Source organism: Magnolia sinica, chromosome 2, assembly GCF_029962835.1.
Source record: "Magnolia sinica isolate HGM2019 chromosome 2, MsV1, whole genome shotgun sequence".
Lineage (NCBI taxonomy): Eukaryota > Viridiplantae > Streptophyta > Magnoliopsida > Magnoliales > Magnoliaceae > Magnolia > Magnolia sinica.
In genome coordinates, this window is record NC_080574.1 from 38,677,345 (window position 1) to 38,692,654 (window position 15,310).

General features: G+C 39.5%; 1 protein-coding gene across 2 annotated transcripts; it reads right to left on the bottom strand.

Annotated features, from left to right (window-relative positions):
- Window positions 1-229: 229 nt before the first annotated feature.
- LOC131236986 (MLO-like protein 9) lies at window positions 230-13,696 on the bottom strand. Of its 2 annotated transcripts, none has more exons than XM_058234586.1 (15): window positions 13,217-13,696; window positions 12,302-12,359; window positions 11,856-12,082; window positions 9,890-10,006; window positions 9,691-9,751; window positions 9,407-9,495; window positions 8,788-8,862; window positions 8,621-8,709; window positions 6,596-6,645; window positions 5,473-5,513; window positions 5,212-5,385; window positions 4,351-4,386; window positions 4,147-4,214; window positions 2,628-2,688; window positions 230-848 (listed from the first exon to the last, which is right to left on the bottom strand). In XM_058234586.1, the coding sequence occupies exons 1-15, from the start codon at window positions 13,346-13,348 to the stop codon at window positions 435-437; spliced, it is 1,692 nt and encodes a 563-aa protein (XP_058090569.1). In that variant the 5' UTR covers window positions 13,349-13,696; the 3' UTR covers window positions 230-434. The 2 variants fall into 2 exon arrangements, with proteins under 2 accessions (XP_058090569.1, XP_058090570.1); XM_058234587.1 differs by having other exon boundaries at window positions 13,477-13,695.
- Between the last annotated feature and the right edge of the window lie 1,614 nt (window positions 13,697-15,310).

Here is a 15,310-nt window from a genome sequence, read left to right on the forward strand (position 1 = left end):
ACAACATTGCAATATGCAAACCGATCTTTAAGTGCATTTTATATGCAACCAATATCATATAATTCCTCAAGAAAAAAAGGAGAGAAATGACCAATCAGAAATTGCTGGAAGATCTTAGCCTCCAATTGGCAGCTATCATTATCTGACCAAGTGAATTTTGGCCATCCACATTAGGGCCCATCAGATGAACTGTCCAGATATCATTTAGGCATCCATATGTATGACTAGCTTAGGTACCAATGCTTACCAATGGATCCTTTCACAAAAATATAAAATGTACATCTTTTGTACACATCGAATGGACTACTCAAAAAAAAAAAAAAACTGATCATATGATAATACATGCACCAAATTATGGAGTGGGAATTTAGAAAAATGCCCATATGGAGGGTGAGAGATCACCATCATTACCATCATCATCACCATCACCATCATCAGATGGTTCGTCCTGCTGATGGGGCAGACTTTACAAACGAGAAGTCATCCTCGTTCCGATGTTCTTCCACATGGTGCTCTTGATCTCCTGATCCAGACTCCACGCTGTGAGTTGGTGTGTCAGGTATCAAGACGGCCGTCTGAGATGTGGGCGAATGATCGCCTTCCATGTCAGACATGTCTTGGTCAGAGTGGTAACCTCTACGGGGTGTGGCCGTCGAATGACCAGTAGTCTTGAAACGTTGAAGTGAGTGCAGAGGGGTTGCGCTTGGGCTCACAAGTGAGCTCATGCCGAGGCTCCTGGTAGGGGAACGGGCTGACTTCCCATGCTTCTTCTTCACTGCCTGATGCCATTTCTTGAGGGCCTTGGACGTCTGTTCGTCGAAGACAGATCTCTTCATGTTTGATCCCATCTGAAAATTTGACAACCACCATTCCTTAAGTAGGAGAACCAACTGGTCCGAAGCTCACAATCACGATCACATAAGATGGTCTAACAATTCAACAGCATAGATGGACAGATACTTTTGCCACTCGAATCTGAGTTGCTGATACCTCAGGTCTTATGTGAAGTATCAGCTCTGCAGTCTGGAGTGGAAAAGGCACAAAAAAAAAGAAAAAAAGAAAAAAAAGAAAGAAAGATTTAAAAAAAGATAAAAAAAAGAAAAAGAAGTGAAGGATGCTGTGTGAAGGATGTTGTGTTCAGCCAATGAGTGCGGCAACTATGCATGTGTGGAAGATCAGAGCCACTCATCAGGTGATCCATGAAAGAGTCAGGCTGACCAGTTTATTATAAGGCAACACTGTTAACGATGGAATTGTTTTGTACAAGAGTGGCCTACATGATGATCAGACCAGTTTTAGACAAAGCATCTATAACAGTGATGATCACCTGATGAATGGACCCCCAATCTGGTCCATCTGTGCCTCATTGTCCTTGTTGAGGCTAGAGACTGTTTGTTTTTGGGGCCACCATGGTGTGTCCACCAAACACATTCTGGTGGAACTCACTAGGATGAAGTGAAGATACAAAAGTCATCCTGGTCTAAAACTCACAAAGGCCACACCACATGAACTTCGAGGTTTTAGGAGCAATTTTACATTGTACCCCTGAAAAAGTGCAGTCTCTAGAGTGCCCTGAGCATTCCATGAAAAAAAAAAAGGTAGACCATGAAAAGACATTACTGTTTCAATGCTGCCCCAAACACACAATGGAACTGATCACCATACATTCCGCCTGGATATCAACCCCACTTGCCATTTGGGTAACATAAAAATGCACCATGAGCTACATCCTTCTTGGAAGATTATGGACACTGGAAATGCTAGTGTGTCAGCATAAAACTTCTATGAAGTAGCCTGATGGTACACATTCATGCATGTGGTGATCAGAACAATTTGTCTAACAGGACATCGTGTGGATAGGCCATATGGATAGGCCATGTCCCAAAACAAAGGAGTGGACTATCTTAGCCATCTGATAACTGACAATGAAAAGGAATGGTTAGAACAGGCTCCACATTGAAACATCCAAACTCAATCACTGCAGTTTTTGGCCTAGAGCCCATCCCGATCCCCACATGTTTCCACGTGGACCTTGATGGACCTGGAAAGAATGGCAAAAAAAGTAAAATGCAGAACACTATGGAATTTGTGACAATAAAGGGATTTGCGACAGTGAATCTCCACCTTAATAGATTGGCACAACCTAAGTAATCAGAAAGCTACAAAATTCAGATGTTTTGATTATTATTTTTATTTTCTGAAATTCAGATAGGGTCCAACCAATCCTACAAAGACCCATCTCCAGATTAACAGACACCCATAACGAATGGGTGTCTTATAAGAGACATGGAAAAGGAATGGTTAGAGCAGCACTCTGCATTGAAACATTCAAACTCAAACACTGCGATTTTTGGTCTAGAGCCCATCCCAATCACCACATGTTTGCCATGTGCACCTTGATGGACCTGGAAAGAATGGTGAAAACAAATGCAAACTATCGAATTTGTGACAATGAATCTCTGCCCAAAACAATTGGCATAACCCAAAAACTTGGAAAGCTACGGAATTTGGATGTTTTGATTATTTTATTTTATTTTTTATTCTCTGAAATAGGTTCCCACCAATTCTACAAAGACAATCTCTAGATTAAGAGACACCCATAAAAAATGAAGGAATAAGAAGAATACCTGAGATACAAGTGCATAGAGCGGAAGAGTAATGTAGCTGCACAAAAATTGGACTCCTACCCTGCATGATCCCCAACCAAAATGCAGCCATCCTTTAGTAAAAGAACTTAAAATTTGTTTAAAAAAAAAAAGAGATGCTGAACTACCGTAGATGAACTTGAATGCAACTGAATAGAACTACATTGATGCTTTATATAATCATGCATGCATGGTCAATGGCATGTACCATTTCTTGAGAAAAACAAAGGTTTTTCATTTTCAAAGTGGCAAATACGGCAAATGTAGAAACCCAGAAAGAAAGTACACGCATTCCGCACATGGATCATTAGAAAAAATATCTGGAAGAATTCCACATAGAAACAGAAGTGATCTTCATTTTTTTAAATAAAAAAGAAGAAGAAGAAGCTCTCAGTGTTATGAGGTAATTGTACAGTGTTCAATTGAAAGAAACGTTTCTTGATCAACCAGCAATGGACTGGGTGGGGTCCACTTTCTCGAAATCTAAGCCACTGTTCATCTGCATGACCCGTCACAAGATGTGCCAGGCCCAAGCATCTCCCCTACAATATATTTTAGACATGGGCTACATGGGGACTACATGTGCAACCCCTAGTGGGTGGGGCCCAGACTAACTGCGTGTCAAGGCTCCATAGAGAGCCATACGGCCTCCCTTTTGGAAGGGGTCATAGGACCTCCTTGGAGAAAGGGTTTGCTCTTACCCCCCAAGGAGGTGTTTGCACCTCCAACCCTAAAAACTATCCCTATGTAAGAGAGAAAAAGACGAAGATAAAGGGAGGAAAGAGGAAAGGGTGCGCCCACTTACCGGCAATCTCATCTGTCGATCAAGACCGATCTCCATCAATTGCCATCCATGTCTTCCAATATGAGGGGTGAATATCATCTTTCCTTCCCATGGTCCGATTCTCTATGTGATTAGATTGTGGACAACCAAAATGCTCCACCATTTTGGCTCAACTTCGGGGTCCAATTCTCAACACTGTTGTAGCAACATGCATGTTGAGACAATTTTGCATCGTGCTCCCCACCGAAACAACCCTTACTATTTGATTGGTGGATTACATATGGACAGCTACAGCCAATGGTTGACGTTTAACAAGGATCCAACAATTAGTTACAGAACAATCTGATGGAGAGTTTGTTGGGGTATCTTCCGTCCGTGGTGGGGTTTGGAACAAGAAATAATTTTTGAGATTTTTGTTTTGAGGTTACCCTTGACAATGCTAGTGACCTAGTTATCTTCTCATTTGGAAAATAAATCACATTCTTCGGTTGTTGAGTCCACAATAAAATTATTTTTGCATCAATGCTATAAAGAGTCTACTATTCCACCTCAAACAATGATTTCCTTAACACCATAGAGAGTAATAATGACAATAGATTGAAAAAAGAAGAAGAAGAAGAAGTGACAATAGCTTCTTCTTTTTTCTGGTCTATTATAAAAAATGAATAAATAAACAAATAAAATGAAGTAAAGATAAAGGAATTTCGTGGAACTTACCCAAGAGCAACTCTGGCAATTGTAAGCCTAAGATTGTCATGGAAACAAGACCTCAACCCAAACTCATACTGCCAAAAGGAAAAAAATAAAAATTTATGTTTATCAATCTTGACTAAAGATAAAATAACATAATCCTGAACATTGGAACAAATATAAATACTAATGAGCCAAAAAAAAAAAAAAAAAATGTAAACAGTTTCTCACCCATGTCCACAGGAAATATATTATTTCGAATGCATTCTGCAACAAAAGTAAGACAATCAACCTGTCAGGTGTTTGGAAACGTATTTGAAAATGCTATATTTTCAACCCATGCAGTTGCCAGAGGAAAGAGTTAAAAAGCATACAAATTAGGGGTGCAACTCAGGTTGAGGGTCAACCTGAAAAACCAACCTGACTTCAAGAGGACCCAACCCACAACCCGACACAACCCAAGGTGTCCAACCCGAATTCCTGTATACTCAACCCTAAACCGATCTGACCTGACCCAAACCGATCTGACCCAACCCAAATACAAGTGATTATTACCAACCAGATCCGAATTTGCTCAACGTAAACCCAACCCAATTACAAATTGGGCTGGAGTTTCCAACACTAACCCGACCCAACCCAATCTCAGGTTGGGTCAGTGACATCTGAACCCGAGTTGCAGCCCTAATACAAGTGGAGACCATTCATCTTTTGGTTATTTTCACTATGGGGCCCTTGAGATAGGATGAGATCCTACTCCCCCTACACACACCACTTTGTCATGTTTTTGCGCAAGGTCCAGGCCATTCATCAGCTGGGACCCACCACGTATGTTCATCAGCTGAAAGGTCAGGCCTGCTCATTTGCCAGGTGAGCTAATGTACATTTAATAAGGACCATTGGCCAATTGTTTCCTAACATCTTCCTCCATAAACGTGGGGTCCACCTGATAACCCGATAAGCCTGATTTTAAGGACATGGCAAAAATACATGGAAAGACACGTCTAAAGAATGGATCAGGTCTTGCATTATACATGTATAGGAGGAGCCATCTACTGTATCTACCAAATATGGCATTTCTGATGCATCAAATACCTGAAACAGTGTGAAATGGATGAGGAATAGGACCAGCTCAGGGCGACCAAACCAGAAGTGTTTGTCGCCGACTTGCACGAGAGGAATTCCTTGAACCACCGCATGCCTCTCATGGATTTCAAGTGCCATCCTCGTGATGATAGCTTGCAGCTTAGTTCCAACGGCCAAGACTATCTGGAATCAGTTGAAAGGTAAGAAACATTGACTTGACTGAAGGAACAAGCTATATAATATAACATTTTAGAGCCGAAACTTTCTTACAACTAGGGGAAGAATGGACACCCAAAACAGTACTTGCCACCCTGAAAAAGTTAAAAACACCAACAACAGAAGATTAAATTTTAGTTGAACATGAAAAGTGGATCATTTTTACTTGGGAGGAGAATTATCCACCCACGACCCAAGGATATGCATGCTAGTATCACTGGGTCCTTGGTTTGTAGAGATGGAGACTATTTGGGGAATCCATCCATTGAAATGATGCAACCCATGGAAGTCAACCATGCACCAAAAATTTCCCTGATCAAACAACTGCAACCATTGGATTGGTTGCCTGAAAATAGTCAGCTTAAACAGACATGGTCCACAGTCAACGGAGATAGGCAAACATTGTATTGCTAGGATCCTCCTATGCGGGTGATCTTTTGGGAGATGGTCCATCCATGATGGGCATCAAATCAATGGTCTGCACCACAGAACCATGTGCGCTGTACACAGTGAACACCTGGAGGGAGCAGATGCATATAAATCCTCAGGTGGGTTGAGAGTGGAGAGATTCAAAAGGATGTTGCCCATAGAATTTAAGCTGAGTGGAAGAAAAGGAGATGTGCCTCTGGAGTTTTATGTGATCGCCATGTACCGTTCAAACTAAAAATGAAAATTGATAGGATAGCTATAAGACCAGCCATGCTTTATGGGACAGAATGTTGGGCAGTTAAAGAAGAACATCTCCATGGGATGTGTAGCTGACATGAGGACATTGAGATGGATGAGTAGAAAGACGAAGAAAGATAGAATTATAGATGAATGCATTGGAAGGAACTTGGGAGTGATATCAATAGGTAATAAAATGAGGGAAAGTAGACTTTGATGGATTGTTCATGTGCCATGAAGACCAAGAACCACGCCAGTTAGAAGGAGAGAGTTGGTACAAGTTGGCCCAAGATGACGTGAATGGCGGTAGTAAGAAAAGATTTGATGACCTATGGTCTATCAGAAGGTCTGGCCCTTGATAGAGTTGAATGGTGGAACAAGTCTTATGTAGCCAACCCCAATTAATTGGGATAAGGCTTAGATGATGAGGACGATGATGATCCTCAGGTGGGTTGAGGATCATATAATTCCTCCTTGCTTGGAATTTCAACATTGTAACAAGTTAACTCACCCTTAACATTTAGGAGCAAGAAGATCACAAGTGAAGCCCACAACGGAGGACTGGTCAGACATAAGAACAAACCATGTTAGGAATACAGCAAGAGATGGTAGAGCATTCAAAACATCAGTACGCCAAAGCTGCAAATAACGAAGGAAAAAAAAAAAACCCTTTTTTATTCACAAGAGTGGATAAATACAAGCACCCGTACAAGACCAAAATGGCAACAGCCCAAAAATAGCAGAAATATTCAACGCATGGCAGGTATTCCACTGAATCAGACTTGTCCACCAAGTGCGTCCTTGCTATTAATGGCTCACATTGAAAATCAAACCAAATGGCTGATCCTATCCATATGGACAATGGCCTACAGATGGATGGCCTAGGTGAAAACATATTCAACAGGAGAAACTGGTGGCTATGATCATATTTTCAATGTGATTTTCTACCATATGAACAGAACCCATCAAATGGACTGACTGAATCCACGTACTAACCTTCTATGTGACACGTATTAGCTAACAAAGTTGCCTTCCTGTTTTCATGAGTTTCTATAGAATAGCTTAATTATTCAAGAACAATTAGCTTCTTTTTTCTTTTCTTTTTTATTTTTTTGAAAAGATAACTAAATTTATTGAAAATTCAAAATGGAAAAAACTAGACAGCAAACATCCTATTCAGAGAAATAGGATCACAAGATTTCATTCATAGTGCCCTTCCCAACACTTCAATCTTAGCCCCTCCTAAACACCTCCCCTACTGAACCACTTTTGTTTTGAAAATACCGGCTATTTCAAAAAAGAAAGAAAAGAAAAAAAACCTCCAAAGGACAGCCAAGAAAACCAGCTGCCAAACCGTTCCCTGCACCTGTGGCATGCTAATCTAGAAGGTGGTCTTCAATAGACCTAGAGAAAACCCACTCAATTTTGAAGAAACCAAAGGAACCCTCCTAGACCTTCCGAACATAGGGGAATTAATGAACAAATGGTTAATTGATTCTTCATTTTCCATGCACATAATGCATTTGTTAGGAAGCACCATTGACCTCTTGAGAGGATGAAATTTCTGCTTCTCCCCATTTCCCCTCCATGAAAATTGCAATCTTTCAATCTTGTCCAACATCGACTTAAAACACTTGAAAAGCGACAATATATACAGAGGCATATTGTACAAGGCCACTTTGATTAGGGTGACTTGACCCCTTAAAGACAAGTACCATGACTTCCACCTAGATAACTTCCTCTCCATTCTTTAAATGACTCTATCCCATAAGTGCTTAGCCAGTATACCGATACAAAGCTGACGACCCAAATATGATAAAGGAAAGGACCATGCACTGCAATAGTGTTTTAAATAGCTATGCTATGTAGCGTGTAGCTTATAGTGTAGCATAACCTTAACGCCGTAGCTTGTGAAAATAGCTTAAGTCGCGTGCAGCCTAAGCTACATGATAATTTGCTTACGTTAGACGCCACATGCTATGTAGCTCACATTGCAAGTTATTTTTCAATACGATATTAAAATCAATTAATATTTTCAATAATTTGATCATTCAAAAAAACATTTTCAATAATTTCTTGCATTTTTCTATTTTCAATAAAAATTAGTAAATTTTTTAATGATTTTGGTAAAATAATATAATTAACAGTATTGAATTGATTTTGTTACTCTTTCTTTACCTTTATACTTAATCATTGCCATTTCCTATTACCTAGGTTGCGTTTGGTTGCACCATATCATGAAATTTTGTTAAATTTCATAATTAATCAATCTAATTTGGTGCATAAGTAAAAGTAGCGCGACCTTGATTAAAAATCTAGAAGCAGCGTGTAGCTTACACTACACACTATGTAGCTTACACCTCAGGTTTCAGAGGAGTGAATGCTATGCTACAGGCTATTCGCTACTTGAAACACTGCACTGCTTCCAAAAACTTGTGCGAGTTGTTGCACCTCTTTCTTGAGAAAGATCGGCTTCATGGAAAGCATAAAACTTTTATATGGTAAGAAATATAGAATCACACTCATTGTTCTATACCTAATTCCCACAATAACCTTGAAGTCATCCTCCAGTGATCTTTTAATATATTTTTGGAAGTTGAACTTGGTGCCTGGAGCTAAATGGACCTACAAAAATGAAATACCAAACAAATTAAATGAAATGCCTTATGGGGTACAGTAAATATTTTAGTCAAGTATACTTACGACGATGAATCCGTGGCGCATGGCCAAGTAGTCTGCCTTACGAACGGACCTGAAGAATTGACGGAAGAAGGATACCTGCAAGAGATGGATATTAGAAAAATAAAAACGGAATTGAAGTGAGCATATTAGAAGAACTATCAATATCTTCTTCTTTTATTCCGTCTCTTGTACAAAGTACCCATAGTTGGGTGATCCAGACATTTAAACCAATGGACGCTAGAGTGGACGGGGATACCCAAATTATCTTCTAGAAGATCCTAACCACCCAATCTTTGAAAAAATAATTGTAGCTCTGTGTGTGGTTTTTTTTTTTTTTTTGTTTTTTCTGTCTACTTGTTGGCCATCAATCTAAGGTTAGAATCTTCCCTTCTGGGAGATTTTCAACACATCACCCATTGTGGGGTAAATCAGATCAACCAGCTGGATTAACAAATCATGGGCCCCCATCTATAGTTGGCCTGTGTGCATCAGGACAAACATTCATGTTTTGCTGCATCCAGACCCTACAACTTCTCTTACATGCTACCCTTGGGTAAAAATTCTATACAAAAGCATGAATAACAACATTCACATTAGAAATGTCTAACACGAGCAAAACCAAATGGTGAACTCATCTTACAATGTAAAACAAGATCGGAATCCTGTTCCAGAAACTGATGTGTAATCTCACAAAAGATGTCTCATGAGCAAATCTGAATCTCTGAGGATCTGCATGATGTTATTAAATAGAAAATTCAGTATGAATATAACAGGACTTGCATTCCACATTTGAAAGAGTAAGAACCGACCACAAAAAAGACAGTCGGGCAGAGCTAGTTTCTAACTTCAGAAAAATTTCAATACAACGGTTTTTAATAGTGCAATGAATACATCTTTCCAAAAAAAAAAAAGTGCAATGAATACCATTAGAAAATTCGTAATCAAGGGATTGAGTCTCCATTTCCCACTGCTTCCATCCACGGATCTGCATAAAAGAAGTTCTTCGATGAATACTGCATTCTACACTCGCTGTAACCCACACAACTAGTTCATGGGTCAAATTTTCAAGTTAATTGAAGAAAAAAAAACCACAAAAGTAATGCATTTCTATGTCTCTACCCACCTTTAATCTTCCAAGAGCCATTGTTAGAGCACTATACACCAAATGAAAGACTGCTAAGAAAAATATGAAGATGTGCAACTGATGTATCCCATTTGCAGAAACAAGTGGCATGTGACCCTGTTGATAGACAGACATCAGTAGCCAGTGAGTGGATTAGTAGCTTTTTTTTGGGTAAAAGAAAACTTAATAGTTTTTCAAGAACCCAGTGGCACAAGGAATGTGTGTTTAAGACCCAGAAGGTTTATCCGTATGCTGCATCCTGTATGTTCCATGGCTGGCAGGGGCGGCAATGGGCTGTCCTGGATTTAATATGGGACCATATTGTTGAACTGCTCAGGCTAGGCCTACTCGAATTTTCTATTTTGCTCAGCTCGGCCCAAGCACATTGCCAGCCAACCCCTGTGTCTGGTGGCCCAACCACCAGGTCAGCCTAGTGAGCCATGTGTGTAAGAAGAATGAGCTTTTGAAAAATTACTAGCAGTTGGCCCACCTGATGTCTGAACCAACCAGATTTCAGTCCATGGCACATACACGGTGAACTCACCTGGTGAAGGACCCGAATCTCGCACACATGTGGCACATAGGAAGCGTAATCCTACTCTTGCGAGTAGCTAGCCAGATGGGTTCTGGAGAGGGCAGGATTTGATATCCTACCACCATGAGCACTTATCTCACTTTTGAATCATAAGACAGTATAGATATCTTTTTTAATGGCAATGGTAACCTTCTTAGAAGCCAAGCAAAAGGAGAGAAAAACAATACAAGGAAAAAAAAAAAAAACAAGGATGAAGAGAGGTTAGAAACATAGTTCAAAAACTCCGTTGGTTGACTGGAAACACTGCCAAGTCAACTCGACTTGAAAGGAGTCTGGGCAGAGTATCAGATAAACTCGCTGACTGGTGTGACTCAGTCAGGTCTCGACAAGACCAATCGAGTTGGGTAAAACCACGACCAACTTTATTTGAGTTTGCATGACTCAACCAAGGTTACTCACCCAGCCAGCTAGGTTTTTGTTGTAAAAGTAAAAAGTAACTTGATGCAAGAATCAAAGAGAGGCCACCTCATTCGGAGCAACATGCCGCACTGCAATCCACAGTTGTGATTTGTTTGGGTATTTTAATTGTTCTATCCATTTCTAACAATTTTAAATGCAGTAAATAATAAAATTTTAATTATTACAGTATTGAGTTGAGCTTATTAAAGACATGGTTGAGTCTTCAAGGTGACCAACCCATCTAGGCATTGATTCGAGTGGAGCTTTTGAGTTTCTGAACGATGCATAGAAAGAGGTTAGAATCTACAATCCATTTGCTCCCAAAATCGTCTCTCCCATACCCCCACCCAATTGATCACTATGACGTCTATCTCATGAATAAAACAGATAAAAGTTCATCCAGAGACATCGTTATCAATCTCCCTTATCTGAATTAGAGTCAACAACATCCTCTTCACACGAATCAAGTGGCCTTGGATCATTTGATCTCCAAATCAAATGCATTGGAATGCATGGCACATCAGAAGTAGAGTAACACTTCCTTTGATCAAAATGTGGCAAATCGAATGTATCTTTTTTTTTTTGATAATGAATAATGAAATTTTTTAAGGGTGCATTTGGTTGCACCACAAAGTCACCCTAAAAGAACATTCACATCAAGGGAGATGAATTTCCTGCAAGAAAATGTGGCCAAACAACCCCATTCTTGGTCATTTGATCATAAATCAAGCACATCCATTTCATCACAAAAAGGATCACTACGAAATGAATGTGGAACGCCATGCCATGATTCCAACCATGAAAATATGGATTAAAGTCAAACATTGGAGATGTTCTCAGATATCCAGTTTCCATACTCATTCATAATATCAGATAAACTGTATTGAAATGCATCATGTAACATCCAATTCCCATGGTCTTCATACCAAAAGTACTCCGAAAATTCAAATTTGTATAGGAAGATTTGCTTACCGTCTTGCATTTAGTAGCTGCCCCGGCAGCCGCTAAGGCTCTACGCTGCAAACTCGAGTCCGAGAATGGATCATCCCATAGAAGCCTCCGGTCCTTGCTCTCCGTTGCCGTTGTCTTTAAAGCGCATGGCAACATTGTATTCGCAACTTTAGTAGGGATGCAGATTTTTACAACGTAATTCTGCCCGAATGTCAGGAGTAACGAAATGAACCCAAGAATCATCAGCTCTGCAAAACAAATAAATAAATAAACAAAATAAAAGGAAAATGTCAATTGCCAGTTCATCTCCACAAATGAGACCATGAAACAAAATACCGAACAGAAAATCAGAATACAAACACGACTGATTCAAGATTGAAGAATGCATAAAAATGCAGGGCCCAAAAAAATTCTGTTTTTCTTGTTATTTCTTTTGGTAGAAATGAGTATCCAAGATGAGTTCTTACCATCTTTAACCTTCTCAAGAGCTTCATATAGAGCCTTTTTGCGTCTCTCTGTAAACCACTGAAATCAGAACCCAAAATCAACAACAAATCAAAACCTGGAACCTTTCAATAAAACAACTGAAATTTATAATTAAAAAAATAAATAAATAAAAAATCTACAAAAGAGTAAGCAAGATCTCAAAGCATAAAACTTCCTGTTCAAAAACTGAAGTCAAAACCCAACTGTAAAACACTTCAAAAATTAAAATTTTCATTTTAACCATGAGAAGCAAAAGGGAGAATAGAAACCAAAAACTTCGTACTCTTTCCATGAAAAAAATAAAAATCTAAAGAACAAAAATTAAAAAACTTCCAACAAAAGAAAAAAAAAAAAAACAAAACAAAAAAGAACCTTCAATTGTTGAAAACAAAACAAAGAAAAAAACTTCATCGTCTTCAAACCAACAAAGTCAAAAACCCAAAATCCAATCAATTCCACAATACCTCCCCAATTAGATCAGACCCGAACCATACAAGGGGGAAAAAAAAAACCAAAAACAAAAAGAATACCATGTAACAGAAAACAAAAAAACAGAGACATTAAAAGGAAAAAGATTAAAAAAAAAATCTTTTTAAAACAAGAAAAATCCGAACCTCACCCACAAAACCCAATTCCCCCCGCCCAACACCAAAACCAAAAGAAAAAAAAAAAAAAAACCAGCAGTTTTTTCTAAAACATCATCTAAAAAAACCCAAAACAAAGCAGAAAAAAATAAAATAAAATCGGAAAACTCAATGAAACCAAACCCAAATCAACCAAAACAGAAAAACCAACAAATTTTTTTCTCCAAAAACCCAACTCAAAAATCTTAAAAAAATAAAAAATAAAAAAAATACTACTACTACGATCCAATCAAAGCACACATCCCCAATTACCGTTCCGAGTTTGTGAAGAAGCTTCTCCAAAGCAATAGAAATGATAATAATAATTGCAACAACTGCAGAAACAGCCCATGTGGGTGTCTGATCAAGATCTCTTGAATTGGAATCACTGCTTCCTCCTGCCATGATTCTAACAAAAGCCCAAGAGAACTGCTGAAGAAAAATAGCAGAAAGGCAGTCTCAGTCTCTTTGCAAGGATTCTAGCAGAGATTTCTGGCCAGTTTTGGAATGTGACAACTATCAGTTCTTCTTACTAGAGCATAATTATAGTTATGACATTATTTATAGAAGAGCTGTTTCGTAAGAAAACGCGGTTGAAGGTGGGACGAGTTAGCCGCAGCTGGGGTAGTCGAGAACTGCAAACGTGGCGATTTTTGGCAGTCAAAAACCATGGTTTTTATCAACGAGCGGTTTGGGATGGTGGTTTCGTCGGAGGTTCGTAATGTAATGGTAACGGTATGAAAATAAAATGATACCACTTGCGCGCGCATGTTATCCCAGACTCTCCATCCTGTCTTATGTCCACCTCATGCGGATTCCTGTCCACAACCGCGGGAAGCGATTGCCTGCGAACGGAAGCGGATTGGCTAGTGTGCCACACACCACCGATCTGGCTGAAAGCCTTTCGCAGGAAGTTCCTGCGTTGGAAACCTAGGTGGAGCCCACCGTGATGTTTGTGAGGAATCCACCGAGTCCATCCGTTTTGTGAGGTGATTTTAGAATTTGAGACCAAAAGTGAACAGGATCCAAGCTTCAAGTGGGCCATACTAAAGGAAAAGGGTTAGGGAAAGTCTTACCGTTGAAACCTACCTGAGGTTGACAGTGATGTTTAATGCCATCCATACCGCTCATAACGTCACTCCTAGTGGGATGAACTGAAAACACAAATATTAATATGATTTATATAGTCCCGTGATTATTTCAAATGTGGGCATTTTTGGCACACTTGAGCGCCGGGTCTAGTTCATTTTTGGCCTCATGTTCTAAAATAAACTCACGTAATTGATGAAGGGGGTGAATTTCTCACAAACATCACAGTGGGCCACACCTGATTTCTAGCGCACGAACTTCCTATCGAGGCTGTATACGAACCGAGTTAGCTGAGTACGCTCGCTTGACCCAGCTCGAAAAAGATCGATTCGACTCGGTTTGAAACTGAGTTCGAGCCGAGTTGAGCTGATTTTTTAAGCTTAAAAATTTTTCAAACTAAGCTCGAGCTTGTCGAGCTCGACTTGACTCGAATCGAGCCCCAACTCGAATCGAACTCGGTTTGAACCAGTTTGGTGACCCGATTACTTTGACATTGATATTGCTCACCAAGTGTTTGATGAAATGATTCAATGAAGTGTCGGCTTGTGACAAGAAAAGTGTGTATATGAAATAAACATCATTTTTTTCTTGATTTTGATGTTTCCTACGAGGTGTTTGATGGAATACTTATAAAACCGCTGTTGTTGTTTTACATATAGTAAGAATTTAAAGGTGTATTCCATGTGTTTGTGAAAATGTTACACAAGTGAACTTGGCTTGAACTTGGCTTGAGCTGGCCGAGTTGCTACTGAATTGAGCCGAGCTGGACAGTCAGGATCAACGACCGAGCCGAGCCAAGTTTGAGTTGGTCATCTAATGGCCGAGCCGAGTTAAGCTATGCCAAGCTCAACTTAGTTCGACTCGTGTACACCTCTACTTCCTATAAAAGGCTTTACCGTGTTGTATATGGGTTGTGTGTTAATGTCACCAAGTCTCGTGTGTTCCATCATGGGGTATGTTTCATATCCAAATTGTCTGTCCAATTTATGAGCTCAACATAAGGATAGATCCAAACAATAAGACTGATCCAATGATCAAGTGGACCACACTACAAAAGGAAGTGGGGAATTGAACCTCTACCATTGAAACTTTTATGGGGTCACGAAAGTTTTGGATCAATATGGTCCAAGTTTGTGTGACCTCATGAATAGATTGAATGGAAAATGAACTTTATGGTGGCCCTTATGAATATTTTAAGGTTGCCAACTATTATCCCATTGTTATTTTTTATTTTTGGTGTAGTACACTTAACTTTGAATATGACTTATTTTTTAGCTG

Coding starts and splice junctions, on each gene's coding strand:
- LOC131236986 (XM_058234586.1), bottom strand. CDS start 13,348: ATGGCAGGAGGAAGCAGTGATTCCAATTCAAGAGATCTTGATCAGACA. Junction 12,083..12,301: donor TCTTGAGAAGGTTAAAGATG/GTAAGAACTCAT, acceptor TTTGTTTTGCAG/AGCTGATGATTCTTGGGTTC. Junction 5,386..5,472: donor TGTCCATTCTTCCCCTAGTT/GTAAGAAAGTTT, acceptor AACTGATTCCAG/ATAGTCTTGGCCGTTGGAAC.